Genomic DNA, 20752 nt, shown 5'->3' on the forward strand with positions numbered 1-20752 from the left:
ATCACATCCTCTTCTATACGCGTATAGGTACCACCTACATTATAGTTGGTTGTGATCGTCGACCCCGCGTCGTCTCACAGCGTACAACGTCTGCATCGTTCGACGTGATCGTCGTACGCGCCATGTTCCAGCTTATACCAAAGGCACGATGTGCCCCGCGTCTACTCTAATTGGTACTTCTTAGCAATGATGATAAAAATCACCTGGTCCACGTATTTTCGCAGAAATCATCGTACGTGCAGAGAATAAAAATGCACAATTTCCATTGGAGCGACAGTGCTGAGAAAAATGTGACTAATGCCGATACGTTCTCGTAACCGTAGTTACCACACGTGCGGCAATCGATCACAGACATGCATTTTCAATTTACACTCACTTTCAGTTCGGGATATCGCGTTGGGGGGTGCAGGTGTACCGGAATGGGCTGTCGCACTTCAATTAACGCGTAGATCCTTTCGTCGAAGAGGTGACTGATTGCGTAACCGCAAAGTCAAGGTGAATTATTACATGATCGTAGACTGCGTTATAATTATCAGTGATCAACTGCAGTTACCACGTAAACCACCGAGACCTCACAATTGTCAACGTTGACTCTGTGACTATCCAATCGAAGATAATCCTTGATGTATGTCAACAGCATCAGAGGATAAGTGTAACGCAACAAAAATTTAAAAAAAAAAAAAAAAACTGTCAAGTTTACGCAGAGACGACTGATCCAGATGTTGAAACAATAGATTGTTCTCCATCTAGTCAGAGCCATTGTACGAAACTCGATTTTGATGCGATGATGAAACAGAAGAGTGCATAGCATTGCGCTAATTGATGCTGGCTGGGTAAGTAGGCGAGAGTCGAGTAGATGAGGAGGGTGTGTCTGATAAGGACTGCTCCGCGAGACTCTAGACGACCGATAAACAAAGTTAATTAAACAGGTTGACTGCCGTTTGATCTCCGAGTATTTCCTCCGAGCCCTGTAACGCTGTTACTTTTCTCTGTCACAACGTTACGTAAAACGCGCTCTCTCATAGTTCCTCCGAGGCGATATCGTGACGTCCTCCTTACGCAAGCTTTTCCCATCCGCAGGCACCGTTCGATACTTCTTTCACTTATACCATTTCCCTACATTGCATCGCATACATGACGGTTAAAAATTCGCACAGCATCGACTTCTCGTTAAAAACGAACAGGTGTGCACCAGAAATGTTCCCGGTTATATAGGTTTGCGTACGTTGATACTCTCTGATAACTGCTCATTACCATCCAACTCTTCCCTCGATACGGTGAATCCCAGTAATATGCAGGCACGCCATGCAGGCATAGATATGAGGCAGGCTTATGTATGCACGTATGTCAAATATGCGTGGTCAACGACCAGCAAATTTCATTGGTCGTTGAAAATTGCTGCAAAGGACGAAAACAGTGCCAATAGTTATGATTATTCAGCGGTCTATAATTACACCGTGGTAATCCGTTCACGCGATATCCGCCTAGTGGAACTCGTATAAGTGGGCATTTATTTCCGGTGTCAACGGATATTTCATTGTTTCGCTCGGTTTCATAATCTCACAAAGAGAGAGTTGCGAAATGGCGTCACCAGAACTCGTGCTAAAGATGGACCAGCCCATTTTCAGCGATTTTAATGGCTCGAGTAAAGTCCATAATTAATGTAGGGTGGTAACGATCGACTGACGAGGGAATGACTGTCGTCGTCCGCGGGGATTCGACGAAAGCGAGCGAATCGACGTTGACCAAACCTGCAGCAACGAGTGGCTTCTGAGTAAGTCAGCGTAACAACAAAGTTCGCAAATTTCCTACGGGGATATTAGCGAACCTCTGAGAATTCCACGGTGGTCATCTAACTATCGTAAACCACCGCAACCACTAACTATTCTAAACAGTAGCGGGCGCATATGGCGCATCCAGTTTAAGTCTCATCGACGTAAACCTCTGGTCTGAAATTTGACGTGTCTTTTGATAGAAAAACAAACTTTCGTCGAGCTCCCGCGGGCGATGCTGCAAAACTAGTCGGAAAGAATTTCAGTCGCTCGAGGGCTCCTTCCTCCTAGAAGAAAACTATCCGCCGCGCACACATCTGTGCAGCTAGAGACGGGATTTCATTGGTTAAACTCCGCGTTACAGAGTTCACCGACAATCACAGATGTTCCAGTATAGAAATAAAAGCAAAAATAAAAAGTCCACCACCACGAGGTGCGAAGGAACAACGAACCATTCAACTCCCCGTATTACCAAAGCAGCTTCGGAAACACTACCACCTATTGTCTGTACGAAGGTGTGTCATAATTTTAACACACGGATACAAAGTTAGAAATTGAACGTAGCTATTTAAATACCTATATCGTTATAGATTATTATTCATCGCTTTCGGAACACGCGTATGGACTCCCTGAAGTTAGTCAACCTCATGGTTAGCACGCATTGTGCTTCCTCTTAATTACAACACTGGTATGGGTATATATGGGTATATGTATATATATATATGCACGTAAGTCAGCTACTGCGTTCCATTCTGTATATAGTTTACATTGGGTTACAATATGCTTTAGTTTTGTTACCGGTCTATCCGTTACTGCTGCCAGAGCACTCGGCACATTCTAAATGTGGTTCTGTATGAATAGGATATACATATGTAACTTTACTCCATCAAACTCATTGTTAACTCCGTACTATACTTGCATTACTCTCCTTGGCCAGCGAGTTACCTACTTCTAGTTCGCTCCATCTGTAAACAGGTATATGTATGTGCCGATATGAATATGGAACCACAGTCGTACCTCTCCCGTGACAATTTTAAAGCGACAACATTGGCGTTAACGTGTTAACTCGTACGGTATAAAATACAGATCTGATTATTCGTAGTTTACATCAACCGAACAATGAGATCAACTCTCGTGTCTATCGCTGGAAAAAGAAATTTCGACGCTGCAGTTCGGAATGTTGAGGTAGTCCGCACGATTGGTGCTTTTTCTCAAGTGCACGACGGAACCACACTTAGAATATTATATCAGCATTAACAATTTCGGTCGTATAGCTATAGCGTGATTTTCCAGTAGAATAAAGAATCGCGTTTGTAATGGACCAAAATTAATCTACTTTTTTTTTGTTTCATAGGCCCAGACGGTTCATCGACTTTTCTACGACCAGTAAGTTTTGGCCCACCACGGCTCATAAATCTACAAATCTGGGTAACCGAAATACCCGTAAGAGAAGCTCTACGAGCACAGAAGCATACGGATGTACGTCACTTTTCGCTTCGAAAGGGCCCGGCCGAGCCCATCCGGACCTTGCAGTACTTTGACCTCTCTTTCCCCCCCCCCCCCCCCGCGCCGGTCTTGGATCGTTTTGTTTCGTTTCGCCTCGCCTCGCCTTTGCTTGCCCTGGCTGGGCTCGTCTGACAGTTAAAGGTTTGTTACCACGTGATTCCGTTCGTCAGGGAGAAAGGGAAAGGAGATGGCGAAGATGGGAGATAGACAGAAAATTAGACCGGGAACCATAAGACAACTATTATATAGAGTAGAACCCAGAGTAAGACGGATCGAAAAGTCGAGTAGTACTCATTGTCAGCCACGATTTTAAAGGTACTCCTCGTTTTCAACCGAACCACGATGAGGTATAATAAAAATTCTAAACCACGACAATTTGATACGTATAAGATTTCTAATTGAACGTATCTATTAGCTAGAGAAGGAGAAAAGTATCCTCGAGATCAAATATCTCGGAGAAACTTTAGAACATTTTCTTACGGTTTTTGTAAAGGTGATCGTAGACAACGCGATTGGAAACTCATGGGAAAGTGTTCGCAACCGTGAAACCTGAGGGAAACAAGGAGTTACGATCTCGATTACAAGATTTACAAAAACGATGGATCGATAAAGCCTTTGGCAGGGTAGAGGATGAAAATTGCAATGAAATGAATGGTGCTGCGGGCCGGTATACTTTTACCGTGGCGTAGAACTTGGACTTTATAGGTGAATGGTAGAAAAATGGTTTCGCAGTTTGCCGAAGCAGTCGGGATCCAACGATGCTTTTGACTTAAAAGCGCAACACAAAGTTACGCGATAGACAGCTGAGCAAAAATAAAAGACCATCAGATATACGCGAATATACAAGGCTGTTCTCTTCCTCGACTTTCAGGAGAAGTTATAACCGGTTTTGTTGCACTCCGCTCATCGCTCTCGACAGACCATCATAGTGGAAGCTAGCTTATATATCTCCTCCGCTGTCTGTAGGAAAAAGAACACTTTGACGATGGGGTATTTGGCGAAGAGGCGGCGGGGACTTCGATCGAGCGAATTTCATGACTCGTTGAATCGTATCAAACAAACGCATCCGTATACGTCTATAGGTATAGGTATACCTATCCGCGCCATCGATACATCGCAGTACTCATAATATGGTACACGTCCTCAAACGCTTTAACGCCATGCTGAACATCAGCTGTGTGATGTTCGGCTGAAACGAATTTCACAAGACTTTGAACCGTTCTCGTCGAAAAAATTATCACATGTAGATGGCTACTGCTGTACATGCCCTTCAATTAATCTCAACAGTAATTATTTTTCTATAAATCTTTTGTGCGACTACGTAAATATGGCGTACGTCGGGTCAATGTCCAATAAAATCGTGACGAGCCCCCTACATCGCATACGACGATATTTGACGTCAAGTCTCGCTTAAGTATCACAATAATTAAGCATAATTGGTCAGTGTACGTACAGCAACCGAACGTGAAAATACGTGAGGGTGACCCTCGTCGTAATTTTTAGAAAATCGCATTACTTGCGCGGGATTTTGATCGGGGCAGTGTACTTGGTTTGTACTTCTTCGAAACAGTATCGCATTGAATGCAAACGCTGACGAGGCTTTTAAATTTTTCGCTAAATTTCATTAACGTAAAACATGTTTTGACCCAAATGCCGATGAAAAACATTTGCTGGAACCTTGTGTGCGCTCATGGTGATTGTACCTTTGCATACATATATATGTATCTCGTGGGTTGTGAAATTGCACGTATTACCAGAGCTGTGAGAAACAGTTTTCATTACACGTATAATCCGAAACACTGACGACTCTAGCGGAAACAAACTCGTTCGGAGTTGGAAACTGCAACTGTACCGCGCAGATAACTTCGCTGCGATGCACGGGTGTCAGAAGCACCGTCACTTTTTTTTTTCCACCCATTATTTTAATTTTTATTTATTGTTTTTTCTATTCTCATATCGTCACTCGTCACGCCTACTCGATGCGCATCACCCGATAATTCCGTCGAACCGCAATAATATGCATCACAAGTCACCGGTCATTCGTTAGCGAAGGGAGAGAAAAAAGAAAGAAAAAAAAAAAAAAAAACTTATAGGAAGCTCGAGACTACGTCATCTTGAGCGTCTGCGGTGGGAACAACGTGAGTTCGCCACAATGTTTCGTACCCAAGGCGAGCACCGCTCGTTAAAAATATCCAGGCATAGCTGCCGATGGCTGCACCGCTGCAGCCTCCGAGAGGACTTGGTGAGGGAAGTGGAGCGATCATCCCCCGCGTCCCGGCGCGCCGGAGAGACGGTGGAAGAGTAGTCTGGAGAATACTCTCGGAGACGTCCTTCCCGGATCAAATGTGAACCACCAACTGTTTTTCAGCTAATTGTAAGCGCGCGCCATTGTCACAGAAATAGGTTGACAACCCTCGCTCCCTAAACTTTTAATAATTCGCAATTTGACGTCTCTGCTTTAAATTTCTCAAGTAGAGTTTTGGCGGGGTCGGTAATAATTAACCGTAATTAACAAGGGTCTGCACGTGGGTTAGGCGTAATTTGTATAACGTTGCCCTCGAGTTTTCGGGCGCGTTAATTAATACATCAGCTATAGCTGCTCGTATAGATGTAGCTGTGTAGTAAAGTATCCCCAACGATGCGAGAATTACACGAAATGATAAGTGGGAGCGGTTTACTTCGATTGAACATATTTTTTCAATCACGACCAGATGGAAAATGTGTTCCAATATCGGAGCACAAATTACGAAAATTGGTTTACCTACTCCCCCCCCCCCCCCCCCCCAGTTACGATTATAGTTCACGGACCACCCTTGTTGTTGACCTTCGACCAATATTTCCGCAAGCAAACCTTCGCCGTTCAATGGCATCGAATGATATTTAACCTTCGCAAACTTTACCTAACACGAATCAAAATAATAATAGTGATAACAACAACAGCAACAACGATAACAATTACAGATGCATCGCACCGTAATAACGTTACAGGTCGCGCTACGTGTATACACTGGCATTTTTCGAAACAAAATGTTGTAAACACGTAGATTAACCTGTGGTGATCCGCTGTAGAATTGTTTAAACGAATATTTTCATAGTGAAATGGCGTGCAACTTGAACAAGAACGGGCAACAGCAGCCAGCTTCGTTCCGATCGGCTTTAATTTGTACATGAAAAACACTTCCCCGTCAGACAACATCGAACGTATCGCAGCGTTAAATATACGAGTTTGAACGGTAGGTACTAATGGTCCGAAACATTTAACATCGTTAGTCTAATTAGTTGAATTAGAATTGCGTAACATTGTTTCGACGATGACCCTGACGAATGAATTATGGAAACTAATCGCATCGCCGAAATTTTTTTAAGCAATTAAACGAGCCCTTCGTACCTTCCTTCGAAGAAACCAAACGGTGTGTTTGAATAAATGAAAACTAGCCGCGTCGTCAGAGGGATTTGAACACCTCGAAATTATCAAAGAAACACAAAACAGAAAACTGAGAGAAAAAAAAAACCGTACCCATCGACTTTCGAAGATGGGGAGTCGGTTTTACTTTTTTCCGACTGCAGTAAGCGAGACTGAAATATAACACCGGAGTGACGATGCACCGTCTATTTATGGATCGAGAATGCGAATGGAAAAAATGAAAAGGTAACAATGTATTGTGATTAAAAAAAAAAAAAAAAAAATTGAAATTAAGCTCAAAGCGTAATAAATCACGCGTCGTCGGTTGTTCGATTTCATGCGATGGTTCAGTGGACCGCGACTTTCCGTAGATCCGAAAAACCTTTTTTTCCGTTTCAAGAGAATTGACTTTGAAGTGTGACAAAATGTGCATTAAACCGGAACTGCAGTTCGGACTTTTATTTCCTCCTTTTTTTTCTAATGCTCATTCAGCAAAATTGGTAGAATCGCATGTCCCCGGAGTGGCCCAGAGAAAGCGTCAAGATGTTTCTCTTTTTCTCCGATATCAACTCGTAGGGTAACGGTACTCATCAGCTGTCCCTTATAACCGTTCGAAGGTTGCGGTCTCGTTATCATTGTTATGATCGCTGGTGAGAAAAGGGAAAGGCGTGACACAGCCGACGTAGATCTTCGGACTGCGTGATGTTACGTTTCACGCGTAGTAAATACCGTTGAAAATTCGATGTAAAATTCAAGGTAAACTAACCTGAGATAAGTTGATGTCATCGCGAATTTTCGATTCGACAGTCTGGTGTTGGGCACCTTCGGCGACCCCCGCGATGATAAAAGCGACGACGCCGAAAATGGCACAAGTCGGAGAGAACGGCGCACGAATCATGATCGTCAAATATGTAAAAGCACTGAGAAAACGAAACAAAACCCACCGAAAAACCAACTCACTTGTTTAAATTAAATAATATCACACGGTTTTGAACTATACGATAATAATAATAATAATAACGTAGGTAATTACAACAATCGAATATCTTCGATCTTTCGTTTCTTCTTTCGTTTGTTAGTTTTGTCGATTATTTCATCGGAATCGCCGGAATCGCCGGTTTCGTCGTTATTTTCAAACGTTCTCCGATCGATCAGGTGTCTTTATCGAATCACGAATAATTGTTAAAGTTTCTCGACACCTCGGCAGGTTAACGAACTGACGTAAATGTAGTATTTTTCAACTACCACGCTGCATACGCGTCCGGGGGGATTCCTTCCGTGGCGTGCTCACGGTACGAAGGATAGCGCGAAACTGCGCCCCCACCACGATCCGAGCTCTAATCCCCCTCCCTGGCCTCCCCTCCTCCCCCCCGGCCGACGCACCGTCGTCCCCTACCTCCTCTCGTCTCTCGCGATCCTACCGCTCGGTCAGACCCGCAAACAAGTTCCTTTGCTTCGGGTTCAGCTTCGGCTAAACTTCGGCATCCCACTACACCCTGCGTAACATTCGAATCGCCGGCGGTGCTAAACACGTGACCCGAAGCATCCCATTACCCGCAGGATCGCCGGCATCTGGAAGAGTTTCGGGATTTTCGAGGAAGTCGTGTGGATTTTTTGTATCTTTTATTTCCGAGCTTCTCTTCGTTACGGATCGGATACGCGATTCGGCGAATCCTTATGCACGATTAAAATTCAACCGGTCGCTGAGGTTTGGCATTCTTCACATCCCGTATTGTACCGCAAGTGTGGAGAACTGGAACTCGCGGATATTTCATTATGAGCGACTAACAAAAGTTGGGCGATAAATCACATTACAATAATACACATGTCGAAGTAATTTGTGTCGAAGTTTATCAATATTGCATTATAATTTATGTAATTACCATTTGTAGATTGCGCTAAGTTTTATGTTCAGGGTGAAAGTCCACCAATTTTCATGGTTTAATTAAAATCGCGATTCCGAGGAAAGAATTTCAAAATACGGCGGTTTTCCCGTAAGTCGGTAATTGCGCGAGGAACAGCCGCTTGACGAAGGATCGTATAAATAATCAATGAATCGTGAATTGTCCGGGACTAGGGTGGAAATAAAAAATTTTCAACTTTTGTCCGAGCTCCTGCGCGCCTACATTTTTTAACGATGAAAAAAGAGTTGGAGTGCACCGTTTTCCGGCAGCCGTAAACCTTACCAAGGTATAGATGCGCGCGTTGTGTATACATATAAGCTTCTACCCTCCTCGCCGTCGAAATACGTCACGGTCCAATTTTCCCCACGCACCTTCCACGGGCTTCACGTGCTTCCTCTAAACGGACGTACAATTAGAATTTGGAGTTAAGAGCCGCTACACCGCTGCACACGTACAGTATACGGCTGTGGAGATCACTTGGCAGCGACCTAACGTACTTCCTCTCCAGTGGTATAAGGAAGGAAGGAAACCGAACTCGGAATTGCGATAATTAAACTCGGAATTTGAACATCGTACCATATCCGAATTGAGATTCGGATGTGTATATATGCGTCTCTATAACTTACCCACGGCAATTTGTCCGCCGTGGAAGGGCGGGATTATCATTCTGTTATAAATTAATAGCTCAGACTCCCAATTGATTCGAATAAAACGAATGAATTGTATCCGACTAATTTTTCATTACTTTCGATTAGTTTCGTGAGTATCGATGAACTTTTCATCAAATTATCCATCCTGTACCCGCATCATATCGGTCAGATTTTAACAAATATTTTGGTAACACTCCGGATACACGTGCGAAAGTACCGTGTCATTTCGAACTACCTTCGACCCTACAATTTTTATTTCCAATTCACATAAATTTGAAGGAATAGAAAGAATTGAAAGAGACCCCACGAGTTTTTCATGGTTCGACCACATTGCAAAATCTGAAAAAATTATCAAAGATAAAAAAAAAAAAGATCGGTTGAATGGGTATTATGAAATGCAAGGTTCCATGTTTCATTGATCCGCGAAACTTTCGCTCGGTCGCGGAGTTCATAATTGACCCAGCAGACTTGGAAAAGAAATTGAATTGACTTAACTATTTAATAATGGAATCAGATCGTTACATACGGGGTAACGGGGTATAAAGTGCGCTCGTATGCTCCACCATGTTATATGAAGATCGGATGGATTTAAGACTCACCACGGTTATATAAATGCAAGGGTCGTTAAGTGCTCTCACTGATTGCCATTAATTAATTCCGGTTTTACTACCATCCGTATATATACCTACTTCCGTTTAACCTGTGGTACTTGCCGAACGGGAGGTACAGAAACCTCGAAATTCTGAACTCGTGGAACGTAGAGTATAGTATAGTCAGTCGAGACTTACTTAAGGGATCGTCTCAGTGTGAAATTTTCGAAAAATCGATTTTTTTGTCGAACTGAAATTTCGGCCGAAAATGAGGAGTTCGAGGAAGCAGAAGGAGTATTGTATGGACCTGGCATCGCCGATTGATTGTAAGTAAACGATTTCTCTAAAATTTTCGTACTTGAATCTTTAAACGCGTTTTTCTCGGAATGGTGTTTTTCAAAACGGTTTCCACTCTCAAAGGAAGAGTTTTAAAGATATCTAGTTCAAATTTCGGGAGAACATTTTAAACGTCATTCTTTATCGCGCTATGGAAGCTTTTTTTTTTTTTTTGAAAACTTCCTATTTTTTTTTACGAAAAACTGTCGAAAAAAAGGGCCACATTCGACACTTTTTGTTCAAACCGTCGCCATTTTGTCAAATTTGAAAAAAAAAACCCCTCCATAGCGCGATAGCGACTTTCCGACAGATCAATAATCTTTTTGAAATTTTTTTTTCAGATCAAAATTGCGGCCGTCACCGTGGAAACCGTGCAGCACCTTTTTTTTTCACGTGAAATTTCATTAATTTATATAACAATGATGCACTCAATAAATAAACTTTAAAAAAATCATTTTGTTTTCTTCATAAACGTATTTATTTGTAAAAAAAAAACCGGACCGATGACTTTATTTGAACATTAAAAAAAAAATTCGCGAAAATCAGTGATTTTTCGGAGGGTCACACTGAGACGATCCCTTAAGGTCATGTTATGCTTTCTAATCGAAAGAAACAAGTACACAGTATTTGCTCGATTGATTGACCGAAAAACGTCTGCTTCATTTTTATGCCATGGCTCACTCTTTTTCATACGTCCATAGATCCGTGTAATAGCTTATCGTGCGGTTCGCTCGTTACGACTGGATACAGTCGATGCCATCCGCTTGAACATACGCGGTACGTTCGGCAGCGTCGAAATGAATTCCTATAACGACACGGAGAAAAAGATTTGTCAGATTTGCATAATCTTTTACAGTCCACCGTCAATCTGGAGCCAATGAGTATCTGGCAACGCGATCACGTGACCTCCGTTACCTTCCGTTTGTATACCTAATGAAAATCACGATAAGACATTTCTATGGATTCTATGTATACAGCGCATTCGCTACAAATAGAACTCGTCGTGTGAAATTTTCAAACAAGGTAGGATATGAAATGAAGCAAACGCAACCGATTACCAATCGAATCCGATTGAATATTATTACCGATAATATTACCGATCGAATAATTTTCACTCAAGAATTCGACTGGCTGAAATCGGAAATCGTCCCGTGCACGGGGCATCGTGTTATTTGAGTAAAGCTCGTAAAGGGGATAGTGATAAGGGGCGGACAACGAGAGAGTCGTCGGTCTTTTGTCGGTTCTTATAAGGCTATGAAAAATTGTTGTAAAAATATTCCCTCCCTGCTACGGCATCCACATGGCATTGAACAAACGAAGGTAGATAGAAAGGAAAGTTGGCAATCTAATTTATCATTTTGCATTATACATAAATATAGTGAATTAAAAACTGACGTTCAATTTTTCGAATGAAAGGATTACGGGCACCAGAGGGTATTTAAAAATGACGTGTACATTGTTATGTACACGTAAACATACGCGACGTAAAATTTACATGAACCTACACATGTGCGACAAATGCATGAAAAATTCTACGTTTGCTGTTCGGAATTATTTATATAGGCTTCGCCAGAAGAAAATATATCGACAAAATAGTGTAGATTCTATACGACGAAACTGAACCAAAAGCCCCCTTCATTATTATTTCCCGGTTTATACCGCGACCATCTTTACGATCACGTTGCAAAACCTTAATTACCTTTGTTTTATTATACCGCTACTGCAATTGGACAACAATGGATTTTCTGCTGCAATAACCCGGTTATATACGGCAATTTTAACATGAATCTGTCGACCAGTAAAATGACGAACTAAAAACCTTTTGGCTGTTGAAATACAACCTTTTTAATGCCTGTAGTTGCTTCACGGCATTTTTACATTTTCTTTTATCGACTGTATTATTGATTTCTTTTTTTTTCCGTCTCTCATAGCCAACGGCAACTCCAGATGATAAACTTCGTTGCTCACCGCTGTCAAGGAAAAGAAATCATAGAATTTTACCACTTGAATTTCACGAAGCGTTTTTCCATTTTACCCATCGGCGTATCGGACGTATGTACAAGCTATCACGATCGAGCCGTTGATACATACCTCGATTATTAGGAAACTGACGTATCTGATATATGGAATGAATACAACTTATGAAAATAACCATCCACTTGTTGCGTCTAAGAGAACGTTATTGTCAACGAAGCTCGCTCGATTGATCAATCGAATTCCCCGTGAAATTGCTTCGTTCGTTGCCTGCACGATTTCTCTCCAAAGCTTTTAAATTCGACTTGCGAACGAAAATTCTAACCTAACCTAATTGCGCAACGTGCATACGTGGCGGTTAAAAAGAAATTGCAATCCGTTTCGCGAATCGCTTCGACACTGCAAAATCAAAAATGACAAATAAATAAATAATTAAGTGAATCAATAACTCTCGAGAACCGCACCGCGGTCGCGTTATTTGCAGTCTAACAATAAAGTTGGTTCCCATCTACGATATACCTACGCGTAAATAACCAAACGGGATGCCAATATCGGTTTTATCAGCCATTCCTGCCTCAACTGGAAAGCAGAAGAGATTAACCTTTAAGCTGCAGTGTGTAGAACAAAAAGCAAAAAAACAAAAAAGGGAAAAAAGCACCGAGAACATTCCACAGAGACCTTGTCTCTCGTCACCGCATCCTCCGGTGGTTGGTTGGCGCACCTCCCGCCGCTCCTCATTCCTTTCCTCTATTCCGCCCTTTCCGGGCGTCGATCCTCAGCAGGGAGGAAAAACATCACACGATGTTGAATTTGAACGCGTCGGTGAGGCTGGCGAGGAGAGAAAATGTACGCTTTGCGTGATCACGCACTAGAAGGTTGGCAGGGGGGCGCCGCAAGGGTGCCAGAAAGGTAGACAGGCCGACAAGCAGCTACGAGCGGACGCCCCTCTCTCCGCGTTTCCCTCGCATATATTTTTTTTATGTTCAATTTTTGTTTCCTCTCCTCTTTCTCCCTTTGTCCCTTTGTCGCCGCCATGTCAACTCCTCCCTCCGCTTTCCTTCGCCGAGGTTTCCCTCCTCCTCGTTGTCTCCCGGAACAGCTTTCCTCGATACCTGGCGCGTCATACCTGGCACGCTCCTCGCGATTACCCTCGCAGATAATAATTACCGTCCAACCCTTCGATCGACCGGGCGCGTTGCTTTGAATTACAATTATTGTTATCGTTGTCGTTGTCATCGATGCGATCGTTCGAACGACTTTATTATCATCGAAATACGTGCGAAGGTGTGTTAAATTTTGTCGGGATTGAAAGTAGATCGTCGACGTCAATGAATATCGAAAAATGAGCGGCGAGGATATTTACGGAAAAATGATTATCTAGTTCGATTCCAGATTCTCTGGAGCATAGAAAACCCGCCGTCTCGATATTAATATACCGCGCGTATACGTCCGTAAGGATATAGACCTATACCGTAAGAATCTCAGGAAAGTGAACAACATAGGGAACGCATGAGCGCGAGAGAGAGCTTATGGAAGTTCCGTGAGTGCGAGACAGACAGACTGCCTGCCCCTCCGTTGCCTTTGAGTCCCCACTCCGCCAAATTGTAAACAGACCATCGCTAGAGCTGTGATCTAATTGTAAGTAAGCGCGTTCGGGTTGAGAGTGTTTTTCTCTCACAATTGATAAAACAAAAACCATTAGCATAAATATGATTGACTTTGTTCCTTTAAATATTACAAAATTTTCAAAGAAGTTCCCAATTCAAAATGAAGGTTTTCTCATGAAAATACAATTTATTTTTTGTTAATGTAAATGTATTTAAATCTTTAATGATTCTAATTACAATTAATAATACTTATTACTCTTGATATCACAGACTTTTTTTATTGATTCTCTTTAAACAGGCTATCCGATCAGCTGTTCAAAATGTCCTCCCGTAGCTGCAGAGCAGAAGCCAAGACGATCATAAAATGCATGAATCGCATTCCTTTTTGTCTCTTGCGGGATGCTTGCACTAATTCCATTAATTCGATGTTACTTAGATCACAGCTCTAGCGATGGTCTGTTTACAATTTGGCGGAGTGGGGACTCAAAGGCAACGGAGGGGCAGGCAGTCTGTCTGTCTCGCACTCACGGAACTTCCATAAGCTCTCTCTCGCGCTCATGCGTTCCCTATGTTGTTCACTTTCCTGAGATTCTTACGGTATATAATACACGTGCATCTATATCGACATTTCCCCAGTGCAATCAGTTATAGATACCTGAACCTCGTAACGCGCGCGTCTCGATGGGAACATTCCTCGCCAAGATGAAATGGAATCTCGACACTCGAGTCACGTTTGTCGTAATTTTGTAATTCTTGTAAAAAGACTAAAAACCTAGGTACTGTACCTCCATTTAACGCGGTTTTTTTTTTTTTTCTTTGTTTTTTTTGGACTTCATTCGAGAGTCTTCGAACGACTTCATTTTCTAAATCGAGTATGAAAAAATCCGACCTTCCTATACATCGGGTAACGTTGATACATATATTTCTCGTGTGAAATTTCATAATCTCGTATTTAAAGCCAGATTTAGATCATTTCGAAGATAAATCTATTCAGCGCGCGAAAATACGTCGTACATCACCTTTTTTGTTATCCTGGTTATTCGGCGCGATCATCGGGGGAATCCCTCAGCCGAAATACAAACGGCATATGTATAGCCGCCCGCACGTCGATCTAACGATGTGTCAACAAAGTTTTTTAGAAGTCCAATTGAATCGCGAGAAGGCGACGGAGCATTTTACGAGATTCGATCTCCGAGCTCAACCTCCTTCTTTTCATCGCGTATCTAATATAGGTATACGTAGCGGTGAGGAAACTCCACGAATTTTCCTTACCGGAAAATAACTTTATCTGTTTTTTTTGGTTTTTTTTTTTTCCTTTTTCACCTATGATATCTGCGTGTACTTTTTCCCATACGCTGCACTTATGTTCATTTCATCGAAATAAAAACTTTATTTTATTAACATCTATTGAAGTGTATGACTTTTTTTTCAATTATTATAGAAAATTTTTTGCGAAGGTCAGCTCAAATATAAGGTATATAGTTGGGGCTCTACACAAATACGTAGATACACTCACGTGATCTACATACACACATAGATATATCTGTGTGCATGATACCAATTGTACCCAATCGCGTCACGAATGAATTCATATGCCTTTAGAAGACTTCTACACGTACGTGGATTATTTGATCTCGTTTGCTCGGTTACGTCACCGGTAAGCCAATAACACACAATTATACATCGAGAGACCCGCGAGAATCTAACGCCAAGTACATTAACGGAAAAGAAATAAAAAAAAATGGAACGAAATTGTTATTAAAAAATTATTTTTTGGAGATAGTTTTGTTGTACTTATATGGTCAGTTTTTCTGCATTCGGGAGTACTCGCTCTACATGTCGTGTATGCAAATGTGGTCGATGCAACAAAATCGGTGAAAAAAACAGGCGGTGCAGATCCTTCGAAAGGATGCATTTGTATTTAATATGACATCGTGCAACGCGTAAGGTGAAAGAGGACCATTCTCGGAACGGGTGGGAGAAGCGAGTTTTCGAGTTTGAAAATTGAGAGATAGAGATATATATATGTATGTACGGCGTCATTGCGGCGAAGTGCACACGCACGGCCGTGCCATGTCGTCTCCGCGTAAAGTCTTTGCGGGGACATTAATATTAATACGTCTTTTGTACGTATACACGGAGAGGCGGGAACCGGCGGGGCACGCACCGTAAAACTTGGAGAGTTCCACGCGACATAAACCCACCGCCAAGACCCAGCTATTTATTCCCGCAAGCCGTGTCGCTAAAGCGGATAAAGGATTCACTCGCGCGATCCGTTCGCATCCGAACTTCCAGTGCCAACCTACCACCTTCGGTGACCGACGCGACGTCAGCACTTGCGGAAATACATACAGGTATAACAGGATGAACTTCCGGAAGCGGAGGATCGCGACGCTTTCACATCGAAACGATCCGTTGTAGATTTGAAAAGTCGTCGCGACAATCGAACTCGTCTCTGTTGTACGGGAGCCAGCTTCTACTCTCTTTGAAAATTCATCCCCGTAGGTCCGAAAACACTTTCTACAGACGAACAGGTATTTCTCCGTATTCACCGTATAACGCGACTATTGTCCCCGAATATATCCGGATTAATTCCAATACTTGAGCGAGCTAATTTGGAAGCCAAAAGTCAAAGTTGCACCCCTGAGAATTTACACCAGGGGGGGGGGGGGGGGGGGGGGGAATCGAAGTAACAGGAGTAGTGAGTACGGTCGGTCTCCTAGACCGCGTATGAGAGGTGGTAATTCCGCGTCCTCTCGAGACACTCGGCGTATTCCCACGTATGCCGCGAAAGTTTCACGGCGCGGTAAGATGCCGTGGAGAACACCACCGCCTCGAAGCCGGAGTAAACGCTGCGTCTCGGGGACGGCGGATCGGGTGTAATAAGGGTAGAAACAGGTACACCTTGTGATACAAACTCAAACTCCGAAGTTATCTCGTTTACATTTAACCGGCTGATTGATGCGGCATTCGATTACACGCGAATCATCGTTCCGAACAAGTTGTTCGGCTCGATTCTCGTGGTTCACGCCAGTGCGGACGAGAACTCCGTCGACCATGGAAACCGAATCGATTTCGATCGCTAGAAATTTTCAACTACCACTTTTCGAGAAACTGTAACCCGATCGGTAAAGATGGAATCTGACCAAGTGCCCAGCAGTTTTACGAAAGCGGAATTTGGACAAAGTGTAATTAGAATCATTCGCCGAAGGAACGCGAGCACTTCCGACCGCCTCTATCGCGTAGGCTTTCGCGTTTGGATTCAAAATCCCAACTCAGACTCGGGTAACCTCAACCAACCTCGTGTTAAGCCGTCTCAACCACGGCGAGACAATCGCCGTAGCGCGAACACACGTGCAACGCGTTTGCGAGCGACATACCGGTCAGCACCGTTGATCTGTACCTGCAATTTGCACGCCATTTTTCATCGGATGATTTTGAGAGCGTGCGAAGCAGACCGTGACGTGTAGCGCTTGAAATTGGGGGGTGCGCGGGTGAAACTAGGTGAAGATGTTTTTCCTACGCGAACACGGTTACGCAACGAAACGGCGCGAGCTTCGCTGCAGCGTAAGTAGTAGAACAAGGCATAAATCGAGCCCTGATAATATCGGAATACCTTGAAGTGATGACGTTATATCCGGTTTAAAATCCTCCGCGTTTCTTGCAGGCTTCCCTTTAACGGTCGAACTACATCGAGTAAAGCCGTTTATTCCGGCCACGCGCTGTTGCAGCAGTTACTCCGGTGCTCCGGCGCATATGTTCCGAACCTTCAACGATCCGCCAGCCACAGATTTCTCGGTAAATCTATTGCAATCTCTAATTGAAAACAACAATTCTCTTCCCGCTATATGCGATCCACTACGCGTACCCCAATGACACATCGAAATAATCGACTCTCTTTTCCAGATCTCGTCGCCCATTTTTCGAAACGCTCTACCGTTTCATAGTAAATTCGTCGTATTTTAAAATTAGGTGCGATAATGACGGAAATTGTCAATTTTTCAATGTCGCAACATTCGCATTCTCATATCCATAGCACAGAGTAGGTATTCGGAAGCGGCTCCGAATTAGCCGACAAAGAATTTCCCCGATTCCGAGGAACTCTCTGACAATTGAAAGTAGACAGAAAAAAAAACGCTTCGGTATCTACCTGAAGCGCATCTACAAGATAATGGCCCGTTCAACGTGGTTTTCCGTTTCACTCGCTGTTTGAGTCCTACATTTCCGTTTGCTCGTTCTAAGAAGTCCAGTTTTTCAATTTGACGACACCAAGGGATAAGATTAATCGATCCTCTGGTTTCCCAGTTAGAAACAATTTATCGCGATTGTTGCGAAGTTTCGTATTTTCAGAATCATTATATTCTCCGCGTCCGCAAATTGTTCGAGGATACTCGGATAGGTTAGGTTAGATACTCGGACGTTGAACCTTCAAATTTCCGAAGATTATTATTTTCCAATTCAAGAACATCGATTTATTATTCAGGTATATCGATTGTGAGTCAGGCAACGCTGATTGTCAGCGCCCTGCTATGATCTTTCCGCGTCTTACCTGCGTCGCGAAACACGAAATGAAACTTTTCAGGGGTAACGAAACCCTCTTCGATTTACGCGGAGGCGAAGGATCTTGGGAGCGAAAAAAATGGACCGAGAGAAGAGAAAAAAATGATGAAAGAGGTGGAGCGTAGCTCGGGCATCAGAAGCGTGGAACTGCAAAACAAGGCACAGGAGAGAATAATAAAATTACTCGGTGACATATTATCACCGTCGGATTCGTTCTCCCTGCACAGTTCCCGTTACCCCCGTGAATTCTCTTTTATCTCTTTCCGCCGTTCGCGTGATTCAATAATCCGTACCGCCCTTCGACCGAACGACGAACTTTTTCGCATTCCAATTTTATATTTTCCACATAATTCGCGCGACCTTCACCCCGTATCGATCACTCGGTGCGCCTTAATCGACGATAAAAATTACGGGTGCGATATCCGCCGAGTTTCTTTCCTCTCTCGCTTCCCGCTCGTCGTACGGATTTCGAGATTCATTTGTTTCGGAACTCTGCGGAGGAAGAGATCCACGCATCCAAGTTGGACCACGCGAGGGGCCAAACGTGGAGAATTTTCGAGGGTCGTTTCATTACCGTCCGATAGGCGAGCGATGCGATGTGAGGAAAGAAGGTAGCGAATGCGGGAAGGAGGTAGATACCGGGCAAGTCCGGAACGCTAACGATAGCCACGCAGACGTGATTGGAATTGAGCAAGTTTGACCCGCGATGTGGTCGGCGGAACCGTTCATTCAATTAATAACAAAGTTTCTTTTGTTAATTATAGGAGCCTAGAATTCCGTACAGAAGGCATAGTTATAGGTAAATCTTGTCCATCAACGCTTTACCAATTTTCGCATTGATCCGACGTAAGATTGACGTCACAATTTTCAACGATTCACCGTAATAGAGAAATTTTTTTCGTACTACAAATTATAGAGTGTTCTTCTTTCTCACTTTTACAATAATAATTTAATCTCGAATTCAAGCGATCTTCGAACGGCGCAGAGAATAAAATTCATTGATTAAAAACTAAGATTAATATTTTTTAAAAATTGTTTGCCTTTTTTCCAAAGAAAATTAGTATATATATATATATATAAATTTGTTGACCGTGAAATGCGGTTTCGAGTGGATGATATTCTGAATGATATAACATCAAAAGAACCGGGAGAGCGCGGAGAGCGTGTGTAACACTTGGGTAACGCCAAAACGGCGTATTCGAATGAAATTCCCAAAGGCTTAAACCGAAATTATGATAATTTGAAAAATTTATGAATTCGTTACTCTTCAGCACTCTTCAGCCAACGCGCTTTCGACACCAGATTGCGTATGTCCGAGCGAAATCCCCGTGGACGACTCGACTCGCTGATGAAGATTAAATTATATCGACCGAGAGTAAGGAAAAAAAAAAAAAAAAAAAAAAATGAAAGAGTAATCAAAACGGACACACTAGATCGGTGAGAATTTCTTTGCACGTACGTATGCATATTTGAAAAATCATTTGATAATCTGATGGTCGATCAACGGTAGTTAATTAAACGCGAATCTGATACGATAATACAGGTGCGTTGTATAAATAATTGTTCGTGCAAACTCCGCACTTGGTGGAATCAAATCGCGTGAATCAAAATTACATACGGCATGTTTTATTATACTCTACGTTACGAACCACGCGACGGTGTTGAAGAGAAATTCTTTCAAACTCATAAATAATTCGCGCTGTGTGTCCGAAACAAATTGCGAGTAAATTGCGAAAAGCAAAGAAAGAACAAAACAAAAACAAAAATAAATAAAAATAAACAAGAGGGGGATTCTGAGACTGCAACCATCTGAGAGCTAATGATCTGAAATTTCGTAACCTTATATCTTATTTTATTGCCATCGCTGATCTTATTTTTGAGAATAATTGTGGTATCCAATCCAATTAAAAGTGTAGGTATAAAATGTCGGTGTGAATTCCGCCCCTCTTTTTGACGTTAAGTGCGCTAGTATTTAATATAACCGTCATCGGACGAGAGGGATGTCAATATTGTGTTACAGAGAAAGTTTCCACCCCCGCTTGGTAAAATGATAATGACGACGACGGTGATGATAATGATAATAACAATCGGGTAGAATAATCGGCTTCTAAAATGGCGTGCCATCCGCCAAAGTTTGAAACTCCTTTCGTGGCTCGGAACGCGCTTTTATCTCGAACCTGCGATTCAAGATCAAGACCCTTGGCAGGGATAAGTTTAAAATAAACTTTCTACTATCGCGGTGTCGCGAAAGACCGCGATCCGAGTAACCTAATTTTTTCCCACTCTCAAGCATCCCCCGATTCGATCCTGGCCGAGGAAACGGCGATACAGCGGTGGCGAAGAGCCTCGAAAATTCTACCCCGAATACACGTTCGCCTTCGACGAGCGGTTGCCGGGGCTGCCTGACGTTAAAACCAGGAAAGTTGAACTCGCAGGCAGCCTCCCGCGTC

General features: G+C 42.9%; 1 protein-coding gene across 7 annotated transcripts in view; it reads right to left on the reverse strand.

The window, feature by feature from the left end:
- The window catches only part of LOC105684940 (fasciclin-1), a 218304-nt gene extending 210325 nt beyond the window's left edge, over positions 1 to 7979 (reverse strand). For 3 of the 7 annotated variants that reach the window (XM_025746527.2, XM_025746525.2, XM_025746524.2), the window contains exon 1: positions 7448 to 7979. In XM_025746527.2, the coding sequence (XP_025602312.2) occupies positions 7448 to 7579 (132 nt within the window). In that variant the 5' untranslated portion in view covers positions 7580 to 7979. The remainder of the gene's footprint in view (positions 1 to 7447) is intronic. The other 4 variants (XM_025746528.2, XM_025746530.2, XM_025746531.2 and 1 more) reach the window with 3 other exon arrangements.
- Between the last annotated feature and the right edge of the window lie 12773 nt (positions 7980 to 20752).

The sequence above is a fragment of the Athalia rosae genome, chromosome 2 (genome assembly GCF_917208135.1).
Source record: "Athalia rosae chromosome 2, iyAthRosa1.1, whole genome shotgun sequence".
In the NCBI taxonomy this organism is placed as follows: Eukaryota; Metazoa; Arthropoda; class Insecta; order Hymenoptera; family Athaliidae; genus Athalia; species Athalia rosae.